General features: G+C 39.0%; 1 protein-coding gene across 2 annotated transcripts; it reads right to left on the reverse strand.

Moving 5' to 3' along the window:
- Positions 1–7,364: 7,364 nt before the first annotated feature.
- LOC113064325 (hamartin-like) lies at positions 7,365–24,375 on the reverse strand. Of its 2 annotated transcripts, none has more exons than XM_026235058.1 (22): positions 24,262–24,375; positions 21,520–21,776; positions 21,255–21,358; positions 20,153–20,305; positions 19,916–20,060; positions 19,602–19,756; positions 19,308–19,381; positions 19,055–19,233; positions 18,596–18,714; positions 17,289–17,454; positions 17,043–17,161; positions 16,675–16,786; positions 15,603–15,698; positions 14,865–15,468; positions 13,939–13,982; positions 12,082–12,248; positions 11,708–11,890; positions 11,438–11,548; positions 11,129–11,251; positions 10,854–11,041; positions 10,497–10,670; positions 7,365–9,649 (listed from the first exon to the last, which is right to left on the reverse strand). In XM_026235058.1, exons 2-22 carry the CDS (start codon positions 21,626–21,628, stop codon positions 9,100–9,102), a joined length of 3,675 nt encoding a protein of 1,224 aa, XP_026090843.1. In that variant the 5' UTR covers positions 21,629–21,776; positions 24,262–24,375; the 3' UTR covers positions 7,365–9,099. The 2 variants fall into 2 exon arrangements, with proteins under 2 accessions (XP_026090843.1, XP_026090844.1); XM_026235059.1 differs by lacking the exon at positions 24,262–24,375 and adding an exon at positions 21,864–22,056.
- Between the last annotated feature and the right edge of the window lie 211 nt (positions 24,376–24,586).

Consider the following 24,586-nt stretch of genomic DNA (forward strand, 5'->3'; position numbering starts at 1 on the left):
TTAAGTGCAGTGAGCAGGTAGAAGCCGAAAGTGACAGCTGATCCTCTGGGAGCCATAACTCTGGAGAGTGAGGACCGTAGAGAATACAGGTGTGCGCACACAACTGGGTTGAATCATACTGGTGGTGAAGAACATATAATGGATTCAGGGTCTGACTTTGCGAGTAGACACATCGTTCACCTCTGCTTTGAAATCCAGACCAGTTCCTATCAAAGAAATGCTTCACATGCCAAGAATAAAACTGGAGATGAGCTGAAGATTTTACTGTGAAGTCATGAGTGCAGCAACTAGAAGAGCTCCAGACGCAACTTATGCCCAACCTGCTTCCATCAGCATCATATGAGCCAAAAATATTTGGATACATTTTGGATTCTGAGTATAACAGACTACCATACAAAAGTTTGGCATCTTGAAATATTATTACAATATAAAATAACTGTTTTGTTATTTAATATATTTTAAAATGTAACTTATTTATGTGATGGCAAAGCTGAATTTTCAGCAGCCATTACTCCAGTCTTCAATATCACACGATTCTTCAGAATTACTCTATATACTGCTTTGGTGCTCAAGAAATGTTATCTTGTTATCATTATCAATGTTAAAAACAGTTCCGTGCAAATATTTTCTCAGTATTCTTTGATGAATAAAAAGTCATTTAAATTAAATATAAATATTTTGTAATATTATTAATGCCTTGCCCTTTACCATCACTTTTAATATTTTAGATGCATCCTTGCAAAATAAAATAATTAATTTTCTTGCAAAATAGCAACACTGTAAATAATACTTTAATGAAACCGGCTGTGCCAAAAATGCAAAGTCAACAAACAGTGTTCTATCTATTCGCAATTACTGACAGTCTTTCAGAGCTTGAACTTGACATTCCTGATACAATTTTACAGTGTCCATTTAAAGGCCAACTCCCTTGAAGCCATACATCTAGCCAGGTCCCAAACACTGTATATTGATTTTTCTAATCTGTTTACTCCTCTCCTGCACTTTTGAGTAGACCGCTGGAGAGCATGGTTTGCCCTGGGGCGTTCAATGGGGCTCAGCATGTTTTAGCTTTGATCATCGTTCAGCCAGCGGATTAACATATGCAGACTTTCTTCCTCCTTTGTCGTCAAGACCTACTAATAAATCTATGGCTTCCCTCTGATCAACGGCAGGCCATGAATCAATCAACCCACCTCACGTCCTAACCATCAAACACAAAAATGGGATCTCTTCGTGATACAAAAAATGGCAGATAACATCTAAGATGCTATATTAATTCAAAATGTTAGGATATAATGTATAATGCAATGTATAATGTAAATATGCAATGCAAAAAAAAAAGCCATGATGAAAGTGACTGTACACTGCTTTGGACTAAAAGCTTAATTTGTCTTAAGAAAAAAGAGTCTATGACCTCCTACTGTACATAAGTCTGCACTGGCAAATGCAGGCACTCAGTTTAACAAAAGCAAAAGCTCATTAGGGACTGTAGAGGACTGGCCTCATTGGCAGTTGATGGAAGTAGGGCACTAATTTTTCCACTGTGCATTAGCTCTGCTAAATATTTTCTGCCCTTTAAGAACACATAAGCCACTGGTTCTGTTTGACTGATACACCTGCTAAGAAATTAATCACTAAGACTACATAATCTAAGACTATATTATCCAAAGGGAGGCGAAAATCCAAGGAATGATCCAATTATTATACAAGTTAATCTTTATTGAAAGCATTTTGCTAATTACCACAGAAATTACCAAATTAATAATTACCACAGCCATTTCTCAGTTTGTATAAATAAATAACCCAGTAATTACATTGGGAACACAGACATTAATCTACCTAAAAAAGCTATGCTTTGACCTCAAAAAAGATGATTCTGAAGAATGCATAGCTCAAAAAATAAGTTATTTTTAAATAATGAATAATTCCTAAAAAAAAATGATCTACCAAAAATATGAGATTCATACTTTTAAACATGGCCTGATTTACATTCATTGTAAGAGCCTAACTTTAACTGTAATTTGTTGTTGCTTTTTTTAACTGAGGGGCTCATAAAACTATTACTGATAAACAACATTAAGTCACAGGTGGGCTTGAACATGCTTAATTTGCATTGATCATGGAATATCCCATTAAGAAGATTAAATATCACAATTTGAAGAACCGTTTTTGCTATGCATTAGACGCTTGTTTAGATGTGGTTCAATATTAAAACTCAGATAACTGTGAAATAAGACAACTGAGAAACACATCTTGCATGAGACTACAGAAACAGGCATCCTGTACATTGCACTGCAAATGGGCAGAAAACTGCAGTGAACTAAGTCCATAAACAATCCTGTGCGAGCAGCAAGACGTACAGTGACATTTGAGTTTGGAGTTGAGGCCCTATTAAAACAGAGCCTATCTTACTGCCAGGACATACATCCCCTAACCGTGGAAAAGCAATCTCGCAGCAACTGCTAGGCAATCAGCCGTGCACTGCACAGGGTTGAGACAGTGATGACCTGCTGATTCCACAACAGCAGAGGTGAACAAGCCTTAACACACTGATGAGCACTGCACAAACATCAAACAGGCATGCAGGACCTCCCTGCGACCTGTTTCGGCAACCCCGACTGACGTCCATGCCTTTTATTTGGGCTGATAGTGGAGGATGGATTGGCAAATATCGATCATGGCAGTGTTCGTAAAACTCTTCCTTCAGATTTGAGAGATGATTATGGTTGGACCCAGCTGATGCCGCTTTGTGACAGTCTGTCTTGGTTGAGTGTGTGTGTGGTGGCAGGTGATTGTGATCAAACTAAGAATCCATATATAGCACAATCTCATTGTTTGGGAAACACTGATTTAAAGGGTTAATGCAGTTCAGTAGTTTTTGTCTTACGTGCCCACCATAGCCAGATCAATAGGGCTCCAGTACACCTTCATTGACACACAAAACACTAAAATGTGTGCCTTTTAAATGAAAATTCTTCAATCATTTATTCATACTTTCATGTCATTCCAAACCTGCATGAGTTTTATCTTCAGTAGAACACAAAAGAATATATTATTCAGTGTGATTTTGTCCATACAGTGTAAGTCAATTGGGTCCAAAGTTGATTCACACTGAGAACGATAACAACATTTTTTTAATAATCATTCAAATCCTATGACCATAGTTATAACGAAGAACGTTATTGCTGGAATGACTTGCAGAACCTTTTTTTTTTCTTCAGCTACTGAACAATAAAAACACTGACAGCCAACCAGGATCCAGTCAACTTTAAAAAGCTTGAGTATTTAAAGCAGCAGAGAACAAATCTTTTTGTCATATAAACAACTTTATCATGAATTGGTGTGAACGCTAGGCTATATAGTTAATTATAATTGGGTCTTGATGGCAAATGACGACATCATTTTCCATTTTTGGTGGTTAGATATATAGGTGTGATGGAATTCGATGGTTTAACAAGCATGAAAGTGAAATCACCTACAAGTGAAATACACTGCTTCTGTAACCTACGCTTTCTAAGACTTTTCAGGAGACCAACAACATAGGCTATCCTCAAAACTTTGCACTCTACATTTTCATTCAATCCACCAAACTGTACGCACAGGATTCTGGGATATATTAGACAGCAGATGATACTTTGCTGCCTGCAACTGAAGGCATTTTGAAAGAACATCGGATTTGGACGCGTCTTGATGCCTTCCTACCTCCGAATGCTGCATTTCTCAGCTCTTGGAGAGCCGATGCCGATGCACCGTCCCAAATTGCCCCTTGGGGAGTCTCAATGAGGGGCGTCCTGAGTAAAAAACAAAGACAAAAAGGTGAGAAAAGCCCTGGCATTACAGGCTCACAAATGCAATAAAACATTGTCAAAGTTCCAACAGATATTGGTGTAACACTGCCTTCCTCTCTTTGTCGGATTTGAGACTCCAGTAAAGAGCAGTGCCAGTGGACTCCAGACGGACACTCTCTCCCCCCTTGTGTTTGCAGTAGGAAAGGAGTGTTATTAATTAAGGATACGAAGCAGATTTTGACAAGGGTTCCCGAGTGGCAAGCGGTGTGGATTCTTGGCGTTGACCCGGCCCAGCGGGGGTAGCAAGCGGCTGTTTGAGCAAAGGGGTGGAGGAGGGTTGGGTTGGCTCCATGCTGGCAGCCAGGCCTTCCACGTCTGCGTTAGTGCTTTGAAGTGTCACCTTGAGAGAAGAGCCAGTGGCCGGGTAGTGGAGGGAGCAGGAGCAATGAAAGGAGTGGCATCGCTTGCGTTGCCAGACACAACGCTTTTAATATTACATGGGCTCCCGTCCATCTCTCTACACATGCAGGATATTGCTTCTGCTTGATTTATTCAGAAAGTGGATCTTTCCCTGCTCCTTTTCATGCTGTGGTTCAACACCTGTGCAGGTTTTAGCCGGGCTTCTGCACTTGAGCGTGGTTTGTAAGGTTCTCTGCGTCTTTCGATGAAAAGACATTAGGTGTCCGTCACAGAGTAGTTAGTCAACGTGAGAGTGATGTTTCGATCACAGGTGTTTGAACAACAATGCTTTGATGGTGAAGTGAAAGGTTCAGTTAAGATGGCTGGGCAGTCACAAGTGGCATATCTATACTTTTACTATCTATACAGAATTTGTTGGTGTGTTTGAAACAGGAGAAAAGTATTTTGAAAAGATTTTTCACACCAGTCCCAGATCATAAATAGCAGTTTTAACTCTCCTGCTTAGTTCTGACATCCGCAGACTTTTATCTCTTCCTCCATCTTGCTTTTAAAAAAAAAATCTGATTAACCCAAATGGGCATCCTTTAACGGCCCCTTTTTTTTAGAAAAGGCAAAAGAGGATGATAATTAAAAAAATTAAACCACTGGGATTGGCGCTCACATCCCTTGTTCTCTCCCTCTCTTTCCCCTTTTTTTCTCTTTTCCTTTCTTCTCTCCTTTTTAAGTTTTGAGTCTACTTGGCTAACAGATTCAAAGAAGTGGGGAAAACACAAACCACCCTCGGTTAATTTAATTTACTCTCATCTCAAAGGTACCCCCCCTCCTGTGAAACCGGATGTAGAGGTGTGTGTGTGTGTGTGTGTGTGTGTCAGCTGTCTAAATGTGATTGCAGGGGGTGGGCTCAGGGAAAAACGCTCATATTCATTCAATTTCTGTGCACTTTGCATTTAGTTAAACATAAAGCAAAAAGTATCCTCTTTAACGATTATTTATTCATGGATTTTAAGCTATTAATGAGGACAAATTAAGTCGTTTTTAGGAGTGTCGGTGAAATATGCTTTCATAAATGTTCGTTTAGCGTTTCTGCTTCAGCAAGTTTCTATGTAGAATAAACAAACACTTAAATATAACCGGGATTTTAGGATGCCGGAAAATTAATACTAAAATAATATATAGCCTATATGGGGAAAAGTTGCCATTCTGCAAAAATAATAACTATCGTGTTAATTGTAATTAGTTTTGCCTTAACTTGGCTTCTAATTACACCCAAGACTCAGATACACTACAATGCTGAAAGTATTTCACACATTTTCACAGTTGGATACAGTTATCCTTTAATTATAATTTTCAAATGCATGAAAAAATAAAGATGATCCCTTGATACCAGGGATCTACAGCACTTTCAAGAGAAAACTGAGAAATAATTAAATAAAAATAAGACTCTTTATAAGCCTAATCATGACTGCATGGCACTGCTTTAACTCCACGGCTCGCCTCCTCCTGTGTCCTGACAATTTCACCGGGTTGCATTTCAAGTTGGAAAAGAGAGAAGAGAGAAATCCCTTTGCTGTGAATCCTTAAGATTTATACTTAAAATTTCATACAATCTTTGAAAACATTGAGGAGCAATTTCATATTTGCACTGACATCTAATTTCTCAAGTAGATTCTGAAATCACAAATTGCTATGGATTCCCTCTGCGTCCAATTATTCTGCATCAGTTTCCCTGACCCATCAGAGTACTGCTAAATTAAATATAAGATTTTTTTTTGACTCAGCCATGAAATAGTCCTACATATGCACACGTTTGATAAACTAATCTTACTTTCTCAGTTATAGCAGCTCTCGTCGTGTTTCGCTCAGACACAGAATTTCAACAAGAAGCGCAGAGACGGAATAACTGCACCATATGTGCCATATGTTTAGGTCACATATGAATACATAAAATATAAGCTCTTTGAACTCCATTCGGTTCACAGACATCACTGATATACACCGCGCTTAGTAGGCCTAGGCCTATATGAAAATTACTTGTAGATAATTAAAATAAAAATCTGGCGAGAAAAATATATATTTAACCCTATATGCTGGTCTAAAATTGACAAAGATCGATTAGTAGTGTCATCAGTTAGTTTTCCAGACGTAGGCTACCTGCTGCAATGTACTTAAAGCAGTTTAAAAACCAACTGACCAAATCGGGAGACCAGCTAAAAGCTAAAATCAGTAAGCTAGTGTACACTGTTCAGTAGGGCACGTCCTGATTTTGCTGAGTCACATGTGTTCCTAGGTCAACATATTTTGTTGACCCTGGAACAACATTTAACTCCAAAAATGTATAACACCTAAACCTAACCTTAAGTAATCCCTAAAATCAGAGGAAATGATAGATGAATGACACTGATGTACAAGCACCAAACAGTGATTTTAAGCATAAACTTCACAAAATCTATAAACTGGTTCTTCAAATCTGATTGGTTAATCGCAATGTTGTCCCAGGAACAAGTCTCACTTGGTAAAATCAGGTTCTGCGTTCAGTAGGACATATAGCATACTGAAACTGTACGGAAAGCGCAAAACCTATCGTTTGACCTCAAATAAACATGCATGCTAATCTGTAAGTATGCTTTGAGTTATAACGCTCAAGGAGAGTCACCTGTTGATTGATGGTTGATAATCAAAAACAACAGTGCTCTCTAGTGGTCGATCGTGTAAATGTTTTTAGACATATAATATTAGTAATTTTTCCTTTTTTTTGCGATAATAATAATAATAATAATAATAATAATAATTAAAATATCTTCAGTTGGGAGAGAGAACGTTAAAATTATTATCCTAAAACGTATCTAGCATTTAAAATAAAAATCCATCCAGAAATTAATAACTCACTCTCCATGTCATTTACAATCTGTGTTTTTCATCTGTGGAACACAAAAGGAGACGTTTGAAAAATAATAAGTGACAAAAGATGTACCATTGTATCTATTGTTTGTCAACAAATATTACCTGTTCAATTTAGCCTCAAATAATTACACCCAACATTCAAGGAAATTATGTTTCTTGCCAGCATAGCTTGTAGGCCTCAAATTGTTTCATTTCAATTTCAGACATCAAATCAAAATTAATCGAGGAGGAAAATAATCAAGACAACCCCCGATCTGTAGTGCAAAACATTGAAGATCATTTTATTTTTGTCATTCACAGTTAACACAAGCAACTGCTTTAAGGACCTTTTCCAACCACCCCTTCCTTCCCAACAAACCCCAGAACTTTCCTCTCCAGCAAAGGAGCTCAAATTCAAACGTTCCTTTCCTTCCTCGCTGATTGTACCTTGTATCTTGTTAATTGATAGTTTCCATTGTTGCCATTAAAAGAGGATTGTTGTACATGCTCTAGATAGCAAGGCAGAAGAAACAGCAGAGACTTCAAGGGGACAACAGGATTTGGGAACAATTTGAGTATGACCACCACATCCGTAATTCCTAAATTACATCTGACTATCAACATGGACGTTTTGTGGAATATTTTACGCTGTCTACTTGGCATCTTTCAGCTCTTATCACTAGAGTCCATATACTTTTTGCTCAACAACATCTCAACTTACAGACCTTGGGTCTTATACTCACCCCCCCAAACTGATATGGTCCGGTAGAAGAAGAACAGATGAGCTTGAATAATAGAACAAAAACCAGTACATTTAAGCTCTACAGAATACAGTCATCATCTTATTGAGTATTTGGCACCCAGAAAGCAAACTTAGCAATAATAACATTGAACATCTGCAGTGCGCTGAAGTGAGAGGGTAAAAGACAAATCATACATACCATCATCCGTTATGAGTTATGAGCAGATACGATGACTGAGCTTGAGACTGAAGGTTAGTATCGTCAAAGCAATTCCTTGACTGATGTCTGACTTATTTATTATTAGGATAATTCTTTAAAATGGCCATTACATCATCTAGATTTTACTTGCGATGTTTTAGAGAGATTACAGGAGGATATGATTCATAGGTTTGATTAGTCGTGGATCTATCACGAATCTATGGCCGTTGTTCACTTACGTTGCTTTATAAATTTTAAAAGCACTAGTAATACTTGTAAAGCTAAAAAGGAGAGAACAAAAAAATAAATAATTTAAAAAATATATAAAAACATGTCGAGGCTGTATCATTTCTGGGATCCTGATTTAGTCTAGTCCAAGGCTGTGAAATATTTCTTTCCGTAATCAGTAACCACTTACAGTGCAATTTAACCCAGAATCAAGTCTGGGACACGGGCCATCTCTTTCAACACACACACAGACTAACAGAATTTTTACACACACACACAGAAACGTAGTAAAGAGAAACATGATTTGAGCACATGAAAACGCACTTGACTTGTCTGAAAGGTAAAACCTGATGACTTAAAACCCAGAAACTCCTGCTTCCATTCAACCGACCATCCGCCTCCTGGCATCCAAGCACACACTTCAGCTCTGTGCGGGTGAGCTGCGAGGGTGTAAGCATTGTACCATTACTGCAAATGACAGCCTAAATGCAAAGCTTCCACGTGCTGCAACAGTTACTTGGTTAAAGGGAGCAGATAAATGAGCAAAAAAAACAAAAACAAATAAAAGATGTAGCGGTGACACTTCTGGCGAACAACACAGTGGGGTAACTAAAAGACATTTTGTGACCACTTTTATACATGTCGTTTTAGTCCATCCCTTCCACTTGTCCCATCTTAGTGGAGGTTTTACTGATTTAATAGCTCCAAATCCTGTTGTCGGCTTGTGGAAATGGGACAGATAACACTGAAAATCGAAAGAGTCTTGCCTTGTGTTCTTATAATCTTAAGTCGCACATATCTCCATCCTCTACCTCCCTGTCTTTCACCATTTTTCCATAAGTTTAGCCGTGTTCCTGATGACTTTCGTTGTAGTCCATGATCCTTAACGGTTGCTGCCTGGGTCTCTCTGGGCATCTTGAGCGGAACGGGTCTCGGTTTTTGGCTCTCTGAGCATCCGGTTGGGTTTCTTTAGCAGATGTGATGAGCATGAAGCTCTGCGCAGCGGTGGAGCTGGATGTACTCTTCGCTGTCGGCTCCACGCAGAGCTCAGTTTTCAGGCCCTGTGATAAGCCAGTGAGACGCGGAGGCGGGGCTTCGTCCTCATCGCACTGGCTCTCGCTTTTGTTACGGAACAGCTCTCTTGCACGCATACCCAGAAAGCTCTTGGCACTGGGGTAGGAACCTACAGTGAATGGAATGTCAGAAGGTACCAAAGGTCCTGGGGGTCCCAGCGGGGAATGTGGACGGTGAGGGGGAGGTTCCACTAGGACAGGTGGGGGAGTGTCTCGATTGCCGTTTACAGAGTTGGCCGAGGAAGAGCTGCCATTGCCGCGTGGAGACTTGCCATCTTCTTTGATGGCTGTTTTTACTGCACCATCCACCACTATGACACTGTGACACCAGAAAGAACCACAAAAAGAGTCACAATCAGAAGAACTTTAAGTATAAAAAAGAAGAGATATATGCCAGGGAAAGCACAATTATTCTGTAACCCACAAGCAGACCCGTTTATAACAAGCCACAAAACCAGAAAATGGTGTCCTATTATTTTAGTTTTTAAGTAATTAAGGCACAAAAGATAAAGTTATTTGAAGAGAGAAGATAGCTATTACATAACATAAAATGAACATCACATGAAAAACAGCTATTTTAAAAGCATGAAATATTTGAATAAGTTAAATCATTCACATACAGTATACAACACGTCAAAATATTCAAATTTGTAAATTCATTTAAAAACCAATTTTTTCAAACTTTTGACAAGTACTGTGTGTGTATATGTATATGTACTGTATATATCTATCTCTGTGTGTGTGTGTGTGTGTGTGTGTGTGTGTGTATATATACACACACACACAGATAAACAACTTACACGTAAACACAAATGGCGATCTTCATATAACGTTAAGTGTAATATTAAATCACACATATAATATTTATGCCATAATGAAAAAAAGAAATACATATCATATACGTGTATGTATATATATATTATATATATATATATATATATATATATATATATATATATATATATATATATATATATATATATATATATATATATATATAAGAATCCAAATTTAAAATGTAAATTTCTAACTTTCATGTGAAGTCCCAACAGCACAAACTGCATGTCATGAAATCAACATAGACATAGAGGCATGCTGAACTGGATAATGGTATCTTTGTTTCAAAAGTTTTTATATTTGAATGATACTTTGGTTATCAACCTTACCTGTGCTCGGTGGAACTGCGGGGTTCAGTGGCACCCTCTGTAGGTAAGGCTGAAGCAGTGGGAGAGGACTCTTCTGTTTCCAGCCTGCTGTAAAGCTGTAGAAGCTCAGTCTGCAGAGCCAGAGTTACCCACCTCTGTGCCTGATATCTGCTTTCAGAGGCCTGCACTTCCCCTCTATGTGAAAGGCAAATAAGAAAGATTGTGAGACATTGTGAAACGATGGAATTAAATAAGCAAGCATACTATACAGAAAACTAAGGGGGAAGCTTTGTGCTTTAAAGATTCAATAAATGTACAGTAAATACAAGTTGTTAGCATGCTATAAACAGTCTTAAAATATACCAAGACAGATCTTACTTGGCCTGAGTCTTGACATCTTCTAGAAACTTCTTTTGTTCTACAATAAGGTGCTCTTTCTTAGCAAGTTGAGTCTCCAGCTCTGCCACTCTCTGCTGAGCAGCATCCAGCTTTTGGCTCTGAAGCAACAGATTCTGCTTTAGACGCTCCGTCTCTTTCCCCCAGGATGTCTGCAACATCTGCACCTCCTACAAGAGAAAAGTGGACAAAGACAGAGATGAATATGACATAAATCGCAAAGATGAAAGAGACACTCTTGCTCTTTTTACTTGTACCTTGCTATTATCTGGTCCGGCCTGATGGAGCTCCTGAACACACAGTTTATGTGCTTCTCCTAGCAGTAGCAGCTGCTTATTTAGAAAACTCAACTGCTGCTGAATACTTTCACTCGATGACAACTGAAGAAAGGATAAGTTAAAGGAAGATAATGATGATCTATAATCACAGCGTACTCAAAATATTTAAAGGGAACATTCACACCAAAATTACAAATGATAATTTACTTCGAATAGAAGACTCAAATGGACTGAAAGATATGGGATTGGCTCTTTTTGGAGCTCAAGAGACAGGGTGATTCTTTATACCTTGGCAGTGAGCTGGTTCAGCAGGTGTCCTGTGTGGCACACCTTGTTGTTCGCCTTCTGAAGCTCCGCCTCCATCTCACCTATTCGCTTCTGGCATTCTTGTAGTTTACTCTGATTGGAGGATCACAGGTGCATAATAAAATAATCAAACTGATTCTAAACTGCAATGTCATGGCCATCTCATTTACTTTTAAATTACATACACTACAGCTTTGGGGTATGGAGTTATAAAGATTTGAAAAAATAAATTAAAAATAAACTGATTAGCACCTGTAACTCCTGGTTTTTGGTGTAGTAGTCATCTCTGGCCTGTTGTAGCTGCCGTATCTGGCTGTGCAGGCATGTAACCACAGTCTCTCGGTTGTCCCAGAGCTGCCGGTATCTCTGCTGCTCTACCTGCAGGCTCTCTCTAAAAGAGATGATATCTACACTCTGCAGGTTCAGCTGGTCCTTCTGTTGAAACAAACACATGCATACAATCAACTGCTTCTGCTGCCCTCTAGTGGTCAAGGTGCATATCAGGTACCACCAAACCAGGCTTGCCAAAAAGAAAACATTTCACATTTCAGAATCGTATATCTAGTGACAGAAGAGGAGTCAAACTGAATGTTGTCCCACAGATCATGACTCTAAGCTGAGGTTACCATGGCGTTATTCTGCTCCTCGAGTGCGGTGGCATTGATGATGCGCCGAAGCAGACGTCGGTTGCGTACGGCGTGCTGCTCTCGCTTGTAGCGCTCGTACAGGAGCTGGTTGTGTAACAGCAGCAGCTGACTGCGCAGTGTGTGCAGCTCGTCCAGAGGAGCAGAACCTGTGCATTACAAAATACAACAAAAAAAGATTTCTGCATAACTCATACATTATACAAACAGTAGACGCTTTTTTTAGTCTTAAGCATTAAAATAATTGTTGCATTTTGCAGGTCTCATACACATACAGGTGCATCTGAGTAAATTAGAATGTCGTGGAAACGTTCATTTATTTCAGTAATTTAACTCAAATTGTGAAACTCATGTATTAAATAAATTCAGTGCATACAGAATGAAGTAGTTCAAGTCTCTTCTATTAATTGAGATGATTTTGGCTCACAAAACCCACCAATATCTCTCAACTATTCACTGGTCATAATACAGTAAAACAGGTTAAATAACTTTTTTTCCTATAACAAAAATAACTGAAGATTTAAATACAATGAAGCAATACAGATTAAAGTGCAAAAGACCCATAGGTATCACTTTCGAATAAGACCTCATTAGTTAACCATTAGCATTCACAATGAGCAATAGCTACATTTGCTACATAAGTTATTAATCTTTGTTAAAAAATACAAGTCTTAGTTCATGTTAGCTCATTAAATAATACAGTTGCAACTTAAGATTTTAACAACGTGTTATAAATACCAGAATACCTAAGATAAACAAATGTTAAGAAGAATTTTTTCATTGGCAGTTTATGTTAACTAATGAATTAACTAATGTTAACTAATGATGCCCTAATTTGAATTAACAATTAAGAATCAAAACACTTTCAACCAAAATATCTAGGGCTGTAGTAGTCCATATTAAAATATTTTTATTTTTATTTTATTTTTTATAAATAGCCTATTAAGTCTAAATACTTAAGTATTAGGCAATGTGATGAACATCATAGCGAATACACAAATCTGAATGGCAATTTAAAATTATTCCAGTATGTTTTAGAAAGTAGCAGCTGCATTATTTATGGGGCTTGCAGGGCAAGGGCTGCATTTTCTGCAGTTTAGCACCATCTGCTGTGAGAGAGTGAATGTGCTTTAATTCAGCGCGTCTCTCACATGTTCCCCAATGCGCTTCTCATGCGTGCTTGTTTACATCCGAGCGCACATGCAGCATACAGGGGTGTTGTGCATTTTTATGGGAATAGTATTCTTAAAATGCATTCCAAATTCGGAATAATTTGTAATATATAATTATTCACAATATTTAGAAGTGCCTACGATAACAACATTGTGCAATATCCATTACCGTGATATGTCACGTTACCGAATACTGGCACATGTCTATTGAGATCCACCTGTAAAAAGCCTTTCAGGTATTAACTCTAATGTAGAATCAGCATGAGCTGATTAATGATACTATGTCTTTCTTAGAGATCCTATATAGCAGAATTAGATTTTTTTGGTATATTTGATAAAACTGTATATAAATGTGAAGCTGCTTTGAAACAATCTGTTTTGTATAAATGGCAATGTAAATAAAGGTGCTTTGATTAGAAACAATCTTTTCTAATCTAATAGTTATTATTTGTCATCTACAATTTACCTATTGCACAACCAAAGTGTCCGATAATAGGGGAGAGATCCACCCTGAGATTTTTAAATGGAAACAATTACTTCAAGTTCACACAAAACGTTCACCATTTTATCAACCTCCCCTTGCTGAAAACATAGCATTGTTTCTCTGTACTCTGAAAGAACTACTTTTGCACAAGTAGCGAATGTGTGCTCATGTAATGTTGTTTACCTCCAAAGTGTGTCCAGTCAGCTGACTTGCTTGGCAGAGGCAATCTGACAGCGATTGTGGAAGTGTTGGAAGAAAAGGAAGGGAGAAAACACAGGATCAACAAGGTCAGTGGCAATGTGACAGTAATTTCGGACACACTGCTATTCTGGCAGAGGAAGCCTTTCCACACAGAACCCTCTCTGACCAGAGCCAAAACACCTCAAATTGTGTGAGCCCAGTAACCCAACTCAATTATGTGTCTTCTAGTAAAGCTTGTGCAGGGCAGGAGGAGAGAGAAAGAGCTCTTATTGTGTTCTGTTAACACAGGCTCTGCTGTTTGCATGGCAGTGGATGTGACACAGGACAATGCAGACAGTTGTTTCTGTGTGATAGTGAGTTAGTAAGCAAATATGCAACTAGTCTGACCCAGTTTTCCTTAAAGAAAGAGCCTCAGAGCAACACCAGCAGCCCTTCAACAAGTTTTCTAGTTTGGAAACTGTAAAATAAACTAGACTGTTTACATATTCTGAAGAAAATTTGTTATTCTTGTTGGGCATAAATGTCCTCAACACTAGGAAGGAGTTCTGAGAAATTGTTAGCTAGTTGCTATTTAGCTAGTTGCTATTATATTAGCATGTAGCTATGAGGTCATTATTTTGGATGAACTTAATGAAGGTTATGAAGGCATTGCAAAATGAAACCACATAAATCCAAGCAGTTGAATCCAAGTCTTGTGAAGAGATACAATCACTTTATATGATGAAGAGATTTAAATTAGGCTTTTAATTAAATCTAACCAAGGATGAGAGAATTTTCGTTTCATTTTAATGCCCTGCAGGGTTCGAACCGTCAACCTTTTGACTGTAAGCTCAGATCTCTTACCACCAAGCCCCATTACCAAAAGCAATGACAAGAGTTGTTGCAAACCTTGAAAGCAAACGGCCTACCTCTTTAACACTTTGTCATGGGCGTCACTGCCCTGCTGCACGAGGCGATCCAGCACCTCCAAGGGGGAGGCAGACACCGCACCCCCCTCCTCCCCTTGTTTGTCCACATCTCCTCTCTGTATCCTCTCCCAGGTTTCTCGCTGCACAATCTCTGAGGTCTTCCTCCCCACGAAGAGTGAGGCTGCCCGAGGCAGGGCCAGGTCAAACAGAGCCTCATACGGCAGGGGTGGCGCCTTGAATGGGCTCGGGGAGCACAAGCCATATTTAAGGGCCTCATCCTCTGGTGCAGAGGGGCTCTGATGAAGTTGGCTATGCGTTTGGTGCTCGATGGGCATGAACACTGGCTGGAAGGACCAGGGATGCTCCTGGGATGGGCCTCTGCTGACTCTGCCTCTGTCCCCAGGAGTGATCTCGGTCTTGTCTGGCGTGGAGATTGCAGTGTTAGGGTCTCTAGTCGAGCTCCCAAGGACAGAACAGGGCAGTGGTTTCTCTTGCGCTCCGGTCAGGGTCTCTGTGGTGCTGAAAAATGGAGAGTCAAAGCCCCGAGGGCCAGCTAAATCCTGCTTTTCCTCTGTTAACTTTACAAGCTCCTCTGTGATGGCAGCTGAGAGAATGTAGATAGAAAATTATATAAGGACATTTCCAGAGCGTACTAGTTTAGATAGTCTGTCAGGAAAAGACACAACTGGTATGAAGCAACTCAAAAGCCACACACAACCGCTGAGTGCTAGTTCATACCGTCCTCTCGCTCTTTCTCGATCCTCTCTTGTTCTTGCTCTTTCATGTACACAGAGAGCTCGGTCAGGGTCATGGGCATGTTCTCACCTCTGCCATCTGGGTCAGATAAAAGACGTATTCTTAATAATGACACATCTACAGGCCCATTCACAAAAAATGTCTTAACTTTATTATGGAAGCTTGTTTCCACCACGGGATGAAAAAAGTAAAAAAGGTAAATCTTTATAATAATATTCTTTAAATATATTTTATCTCATAATGTGAGATATAAATTCATTACCGCAAGGGGAAAAAAAATTATGCAAGATTAAAAGTCACAATTACACAAAATCACACTTGCGAGATGGACAAAAATATCAGAATTGCAAGATATAATCTCAGAACTGTTCAATTCAGCATAAACTTCTCTCGTAATTCCGACTTTTTTTTTTTTTTTTTTTTTTTACAAACAATTGTGATAAAAAAATTGAAATATGAGATAAAAAGTCGCATTTACCTTTTTTTTTTATTATTATTTCTTGGCAGAAACAGGCTCCAATAGTATATTGTATAGCATCAATAAATTAATGCATTTATAATCTGTTGTAAGAGAGTTCAAAACAAAGCAGTTTGTCATATCCGGTTTGCGAACGGATCATTCGATGTAACCGGATCTTCTTGAAACAGTTCACCAAATCGAACTGAATCGTTCGAAACATTTCGTGTCTCCAATACACATTAATCCACAAATGACTTAAGCTGTTAACTTTTTTAACGTGGATGACACTCCCTCTGAGTTCAAACAAACCAATATCCCGGAGTATTTCATGTACTCAAACAGTACACTGACTGAACTGCTGTGAAGAGAGAACTGAAGATGAACACCGAGCCGCTCCAGAAAACGAACGAAAGATTGAGTCATTAATGACATAATTTTCATTTTTCGGTGAACTAACCCTTTAACCAAAGTCTAAATAAATACTTAAACTAACTTTTTAAAGAGAACTGACCATCAAATTTTTTTTGTCAGGCTGTTGTGTTGGTAATGTCAAAACACAATTCTTGTTTTGAGTGATTCTTACATGTAACATACCTCTATGATTGAACATTTCAGGTCCAGTTTTCTCAAGCTCTCTGTCTGGCTCCTGTCTGACTGGCTCCTGTCTGACCAAGACAGGTTTGGTGTGGTCTAAAGGTCTACCATCCTAAAGAGCACATAACAGTTAAAATGGCTTTTGGTAAAAAATTCTATCATCATTAAAGAATGTTTTGACTATATTGGTACAATAAATGTCAAAAACATGCTGAATTTCATCTTTTACAAAGTCTTTTTTTGTATTCTACTAAAGAAAAATAGAGTTTTTGATGAGTCAATTATAACAGAATTTTCATTTTTGGGTGAACTATCACTTTAAGGGAATACTACAGATCCACACAAATGGTCATCCTCCACAAAAGTACCTTGCATGGTGGGCTGGCGGTACTTCGAGGCAGAGACACAGGGGACAACTCATCGGAGAGGCTGGGAGGAGGTGAAGAGGCCGCAGGGGTGCTCGAGGATGGGGTGCCTTTTCCACCTGCTACAATGAAGATGACAAGACCAAATTCATACTAGTGCCTAAGGAAACGGAGACCCAGATGTGCCTACCCGTGCCAACATGCTAAATGTCAATATTGACTGTGAACAAACACAGTCAGTATAGTCACCAGGTGTGCTGTAGAGGCGGCTTGGTAGGTGAGAGGCACTCTGGGACAATTCCGGGTTTGGTGACATCCCACGAGAGGAAGGGGGCGTGGCCATCCCACACTGAGAGGAGGGGCTCCAGAGGGAATCCTTAAAGCCATATGTGGCATTAAATTCACAGCTGGAGTTCTATAAATAAACACAAGCACACACAAAATAAGTCCCATGACTGCTCATGCAGAATCTTGTGATTATCAGATGGCATCTAATAGATTTATCCTTTACCCATCCAAAACAACCATTTCACAAAGTGAAAACTTTTGTCAGCAATTTCAGAGTGTAGTATATTTTGCGCCAGCATGAGGCATAGTGAAAAGTGTAATAAAGTACAATTCATTGGTACCATACAGAATATTTTTTTTAATTAGCCAATATTGCCAATATTTAAATGTTTGTACTTATTTTAAGATTGAGATCATCATCTAGCACTAACTTTAAGTTTAACTCTGTAAGAGCACTAGATCTTGAAAAGCACTTTCCTATTTAAAGAGATGCTGCACTCTGAGCTCTATTTGCTTATTTATTAACACTGGCAATCAAATTGCTATCAGCAAATTACAGTTTTAAAATAACTGTTTTCTGCATCATCCTCTAATTTCCAGAACAATGCACCCCTAATAGAAAGTATTTACCAAATCACAACAAAACTGTCAGAACATGATCTTGAATTGTGAGAAAAACATTAACATGTGACCAACTGTGCTCATTTAGAAAACAAATGCAATGCTATTTGTTTTCAAGCTATGGAGTGAACACCAGAATCAAGGTCCTGACCATGGGAGGAAACAGGTTTGGAGAAAGAGCTCAAGCGTCATTCACATTACCAAGACAACCGTTTCTGCGTCAGCTAAGAGATGGCATGTTTTTCTCTTTTCAAAGCCCTGCATACCCACCGAAATGACTCAACACCTCTCCCCTCCTTTCCTCTCAGCTCCTCAGCCTGCCTGGAGAACAAGGAGATGATTCACGATGGGAGAAGGAGGGGGAGCTCTGATGTGCAGCGGGAAGGGAGGGTTTCGGTGATGGGTGATTTATGGACAACAGCTGACAAGCGGGAAAAAAAACAACAAGAGGGAGGGAAGCAGATGCCGATTCCTGCACTGGTGCTGCTTCACAAACTAGTGTGCCAACCCGGAGTCACTGGATTCAAACAGGTAGTTCCGCACCAAACACATGCTCCAATATTGCAACTCCGCTGCTAAAACCAACAAATCCTAAACTGCAAACTAAAAACAGGATTTCTAGATTCCAGAGCATGGTGGACTCTCACCTGCCGACGGGTTCCAGTGGGGCTGCGATAGGGGGGCTGCGTCCCTGAGAAAGAGGACAGGGCCAAGGGATGGACGACAGGCTGACGAGGGGTGGAGAAATGAGTCGAGGAAGAACTTCCTGGAAAAGGACAGAAAAATTACGTCCACAAAAAACATCCTGCCGCTGCTACAAAAACAGAACATGCCTGAAAATAGACTGTGACTGACTTTTATCTTGCCTAGCTTAATTTCCTATTACATTTTATACATATGGCATAAGATATTATTCAGCTGTGTATTCAAGAGAAACTAAACTCATGACCTTGCAGTTACTAGCAGAAAATCTGTTTTTCTAAATTATAAATCTATTTATATAGCCAAATCACCATCTCTAGGATAGAAAAAATAAAACCTTGAAAAGTGCTATTTTGCTGTAGGCTGAGTTTGAAGAATTCAATCAGACAGGATGAGAGTGTTACCGTAGCTACTGTGGAAGTCACCGTAAGGGCTGGCAGTGCAATCATCCGGACGTTGTTGTAGATGAGCACAGAAATGCTCAGGCATGCTGGCATAGCCCTCTTCGCAGGACGCCTCCCTTGGGTCCAGAGAGACTTTGGCACACTCAATAACGATATCATGGATTTCAAATTTCTTCCACCTGAAGAGAGAAAAGAGTGACTGTTACGCTCATGGTTTATGCATTTAAAGCGTCAAGTGTCATGATTTCCTCACCGGCTGGGATCTAGTTCATGGTCCTTGGTTCCGGTCACTAATTCGGGATGTATTCTGACATGTTCAAGCATGGGCTGTAACATATACACAGACATAAACACCTTCAGTTATATTTGACTAAAATCACACCCTCACTTATTAACCATAAGCCACAACCACTAGTGCATAGGCACTTGTCATTTTTGAAGCTTGACATGGATCCCCTCATAATATAATTCTATGGAAAATCATTGGAATATTTTAAATCGCATGTTTTTGGCAAACCTCCTGGCCAAGCTATGACTGACAGCTCACCTTGACCACCTCCTCAAAAGTGTCTACGTTCTCCTTCATGCTGTAATGGGAGCGCAAGTAAGACACAAAATTGCAGGGATACATCCCATACAGCCGGTGGAAGAGCGAGTAGACACTTGCGTGCAGGTGGATGAGATAAACCTCCGGAACGTGTCCTGTCAACAGAGATTGATCACACAGCTAGTTAACCATCCAAAAATATTATGAGGCATGTGATTACAAATGAAATCATTTGCAATAAGCTAAAACCATCCAGAGCCTTTCAATATATACCTCAGGGATATAACAGTATTTGCATGCTTAGTAACTCTTACCTGGGTTTCTCAGGTTCCAAGAAGCCAGACGGCCAAAGATATCGAAAAAATCATAGAGATGCTGCTTGCCAGCTTGGGGAATCATGGGTAATAGTATGATGAGCACCAGGACTCCAGTTATCAGAACCACAACGTCTGTGTCCGTCTGTAACACACAAATTATCACATGTACACTGTAGGTTACAAGATACAATAACAAGAGGCATATCTGAAAGATCCTTCACATTATCAGCTTACCTTGAGGCATTTGAGGAGAGACAGCAGCAGCGGATAGCGGGAAATCTTGTGGATCCAAGACGGCTGCTTACGGACAACGTGCCCCAGTAGAGTGAGGGTGGGCAGGCGACAGGGGGCTTTAGCCATGCATTCATTCATTTTATCAAAAAGGTGCTGAGAAACAGACAAAACTGATGAGTCATCTTATAGACAAGACTCAGAACGGCTGATAATGTGTTCTCTGCCCAAGACATTTATTACTGTAATCAAATATTAATGAAATAGTTATAATCCTTAAAGATATAATCAAATTTGTTCAGATTTCACAGTTGTTGTTTTTTTTACTCTAAGAATGTGGGCTGGTCGCATATAAACACACCTACATTATGTGCTCACATGGTCAAGTGTATAATATTTGCATTTATAGTAATATTGTAAACTAGTTTGGACTGCAAGATATTGGGTAAAAATTACAATGAGATTCATTGTCATCAAAAATTCACTCTTGGGTTTATTCTTTCTTTCCAGCTAAGATATAAAATAATAACTTTTAACTGTACTCAAGTTACTACTTGTAATTCTTAAACAAATTCTAAGAATAATTATTTGCATGAAATTAATTTAATTTTAATTTTTTTCTCTCAATAAAAGTAGCTGATTTTATTTCCCAAAAAGTTGATTTCATGTCAAAATTATACAGAACAACAAATGTATTTTCTATAGCTTGTTTTTTGGTTTAAAAAAAATAAATAAATCTCCTTTTCTGTTATCATAGGCAACATTCCAACTGAAACAGTGATGATCATTCTTATTGTGAAAATATTAAACAAAATAAGAATTATGTTATAATAATAATAATAACAATAATAATACTGTACTTTAAAATTAAAATAAAAAAAGTATTTAATAATAATAATAAAAAATTGAACTGTAAATTACACTACTAATATTAATTTCAAAGGTTATACTATCACGATTTAAATTTGGCAGAAAACCTCAGGGAAAATGGTTTGAGTGAGAAACACTGAAAAGATCCAGAAAAAGGCTGAGAACATTCTCTTCTGGGTAGCAAGTTTAGACTGTGTGAGAAGCAAGGCAGAAAAATCAGTGGGCTGTCAGTCACCTTATCGTGTGGCTCCCTCACTGAGGACAGGATGTGCACTGCCTGGGCGGAGTTGGTCTCCAGGAAATAATCCACCAAGCCGTTCATCAGCACAGACCCTCGATCTGCAAAACATGAGTCGATTTTATACCGTCTGTCATGCAATAAAACACTGCAAGGAATTATAATATGGATCCTGTAGCAAACATCGAGAAGTTTAAAAATTCAACACAAGAACTGGGTAAATGTTCCAGAGGCTGCCTCTGCTAACAGTATTCGGCTGGACCTGTGCTGAGGTGTTCATTGAGAAGGCCCTTGATCTCATCCAGCTGGCGGAGGTCAGAGGTCTCCAGCAGAGGAAGCAGATCCCCCACGTTGAGCTGTTCCCTGGACATGGTGGTATGGAGGGTTCGGAGGCGGGTGTCTCTGAAACAGTCTAGGGAGCGGGGAAGGACCTCTTAGACGTCACTCTCACGACGTCCCGTGTCCTGTCCAGCCTGGAGGGGTCCCTGGGCCGCCCGTCGATACAGTCTCCAGGCACAACTGCAAAACACATTTGAGGACTTGCATCACTTGTCTAGAAACACCTGTCTCCATCAAATATCCATGAGAACATTTTGCAGTTTCTACCTTTAAGTAAACTTTCCAATTGAGAGGGAGTAAAGCACTGCAAGATGTGCAGGAAAATTCCCACAGAATTATGCCATCATAAACATCATGTGGTAATGTGGGCTGGCCGTTCCAGGAGAGTAAAAAAACAAACCAGACAGATTCTGAAGCATCTAAGATTCACATGTTGTGATCTGTTCTTGCACAGACGTGACAAAAGTCAGCAGTCGTCACAGCCGCCTGACAACATCAGGTCAAAGCATTAATATAGTCAAAGAAAACTCATAATAAGACCAGAGGAATGTGACATGTCTTAGTGGCCTGATTAGAATATACTTCACAACACAAGAGCAGTGAAAATAAGTTAAGCAGCGAGTTTTAACTCTAAATGGAGCGATAAAGGAGCATGTTAAGGGTTAATACTTTAAACTATAAGAAATAGTTTTTGCATGTACTATTGGGCCAGTGGCTCAAATATTTATACGGTTTTAGTTTTTTCTATTAAAAAAAAAATTTAAATTAAATTTTTCATGTGACACCAAAGCTGAATTTTCAGCCACCATTCTAATAAGCTGATTTGGAGGTCATGAAATATTTCTTATCATTACCAATGTTGAAAACAGTTGTGATGCTTTATATTTTTGTGCAAAACCATGATATCATTTTTCAGGATTCTTTCATTAATAAAAAGTTCCAAAGAACAGCATTTATTTGAAACAGAAATGTTATGTACCATTAAAAATATCTCTACTGTCACCTTTGATCCGTTTAAAGCATCCTTGCTGAAAAATAGATCAGCAGTATTCACAGAAATACAATTGAATGTTGATTACTGAATGATTATAAATGAGTAAATAGTTTGCAAGGCTGAGAATTTTTTTAAGTAAAATAAAAAAGGAACTTTACATGTACCAAGAAATGCAAAATGCGGTAAAAAACTGTGTCAGCTAGTAATAATTCCATCAATTGGCACAAAAGACTTTCACACTAGCCCCAATGTTTAAAGGCAGATAGTCAGGACATTGTCTTCCCACTATAATAAATATTCTTCTTTGAATTTGATTCCGAAAGGTCTGCCACGTTCCCAGTGCAATAACTTCTTTCAGATTTGGGTCTAAAGCTACATCCTGACTAGCTTATTTTTGACAGTAACACAAGTCACCAAAACCTCAAGCTGACAGTCAAACATGCAACATGAACAACTGCTAGGACACCGTCTCCTCGCTGGAGACCATTCCAGTTCTCAACCAAACTAAAAGCTGTTATGAAACCCAAAGCACTACTCTAAGCATAACATTGTGCAAGATGAGAACCATCTAGAGCAGGTCATGGCAAGCTGACCTCTCAATGGAAATAACTCTGCACAGTAGATGCATAGAAGTTCATTGATTAACTTCATGATCGTAGCCCACAAACTAAGAGCATGCACTGCATTCATGGAGGGGGAAAAAACACTAATAAGATGAAGTTTTGGACGACCTCAACATGAACTGAGCCTGTACTTGCCAACTAGAAAACAGAGCAGTTAACAGCACAAAGAAGCTTTATATGCCATGTTCAGGACCACATAAACAAATTCCTTAAAGAGGTTGTGTAAAAACATCCATACAGAAGTAGAGAAATGTGCATTGTTTCAATTAACTTTAAATAAAAATTAAAGGATATTGTTAAAAAAATAAAAATAATATTTTATATATATATATATATATATATATATATATATATATATATATATATATATATATAGCAACATGAAGTTCATTAAGTAAATTACAAGACATACGAGTCAGTGCAAATAACCGATATCCAAAGATCTAACATAAAATAAAATAAAATAAGGCAATGCTTGGGACTGCACTGCATTATTTGCCTGCGAAAGGATTTCTGTTTAAAAACACACGCAAGGGCGTGCAACAGGCAGCAAATCCCACAATATATGACTGTATTTCAACCTTTGCATGCTGCAAAGTAACAGTGCACACACATGTGCAGATAGATGTTGTGGATTAGGCTGCATGCTCTGACAGCAGCTCTGTTGAAATGACCACAGGCGTAAACAGCGCACGAGAACAATGGCCAGAATCTGCGGGACTGTCTCCAAAAAAATGCGCCAACAAAATGAAATATTTCCCCGTGCATTTCAACTTTCCTCTTAAACTCGAGCATATGCATGCAGAGATTTATTGTGATTCAATTCGAAACAGTAACAATCATTGGGGACTATTATTTCACTGACACTGACAGTCCTAGGCAAGAGAGTCTTATTATCGACAAGCTTAGTGCAAATCAGAAATTGCGCCTGAGAGACTCAATAACGCGCACAAAATACTGAAGAGCGAGCAAATCTAACATTCCGACTGTCAAAATGTATGATGTCAAAATATCACAACAAAAAACATCGTTTAATAAGCCTGTTTACCTGTTAGAGCAACTGAACTCCACAGGGCGCAGCCATCTTGAACACCTCACAACCCTTCCCTGCACGGTCACCATCCGCAACCGTGCAAGATAAATAATCCCCGCGCTCTCAAAAACACGCCTGTACCTGGACGCAGAGCATTGACATATGACGTGAATGTTGTCAGAAATTAACAGCTGTCATAATTAATATACACAGTGAATTGTGGCGGGAGCAAGACTCATGTATGGAAGTTTTAGAGAATCCTGCAGTTAGGCCGAGTTGTTTTTCTGAAGGGGTGGAGGGATGCAGGGCTCTGTAATGCGGTTTTCGCGTTGGTGAGCGC

Source organism: Carassius auratus, chromosome 46 (assembly GCF_003368295.1).
Source record: "Carassius auratus strain Wakin chromosome 46, ASM336829v1, whole genome shotgun sequence".
NCBI lineage: Eukaryota > Metazoa > Chordata > Actinopteri > Cypriniformes > Cyprinidae > Carassius > Carassius auratus.

What these genes read in the sequence shown, in the direction of transcription:
- LOC113064325 (XM_026235058.1), bottom strand. Translation starts at nt 21,628, where the DNA reads ATGTCCAGGGAACAGCTCAACGTGGGGGATCTGCTTCCTCTGCTGGAG. An exon ending in CTTTTGAGGAGGTGGTCAAG is followed by an intron (nt 19,382 to 19,601) that starts GTGAGCTGTCAG and finishes TATATGTTACAG; the next exon opens with CCCATGCTTGAACATGTCAG. An exon ending in CCGCCAGCCCACCATGCAAG is followed by an intron (nt 16,787 to 17,042) that starts GTACTTTTGTGG and finishes TGTGCTCTTTAG; the next exon opens with GATGGTAGACCTTTAGACCA.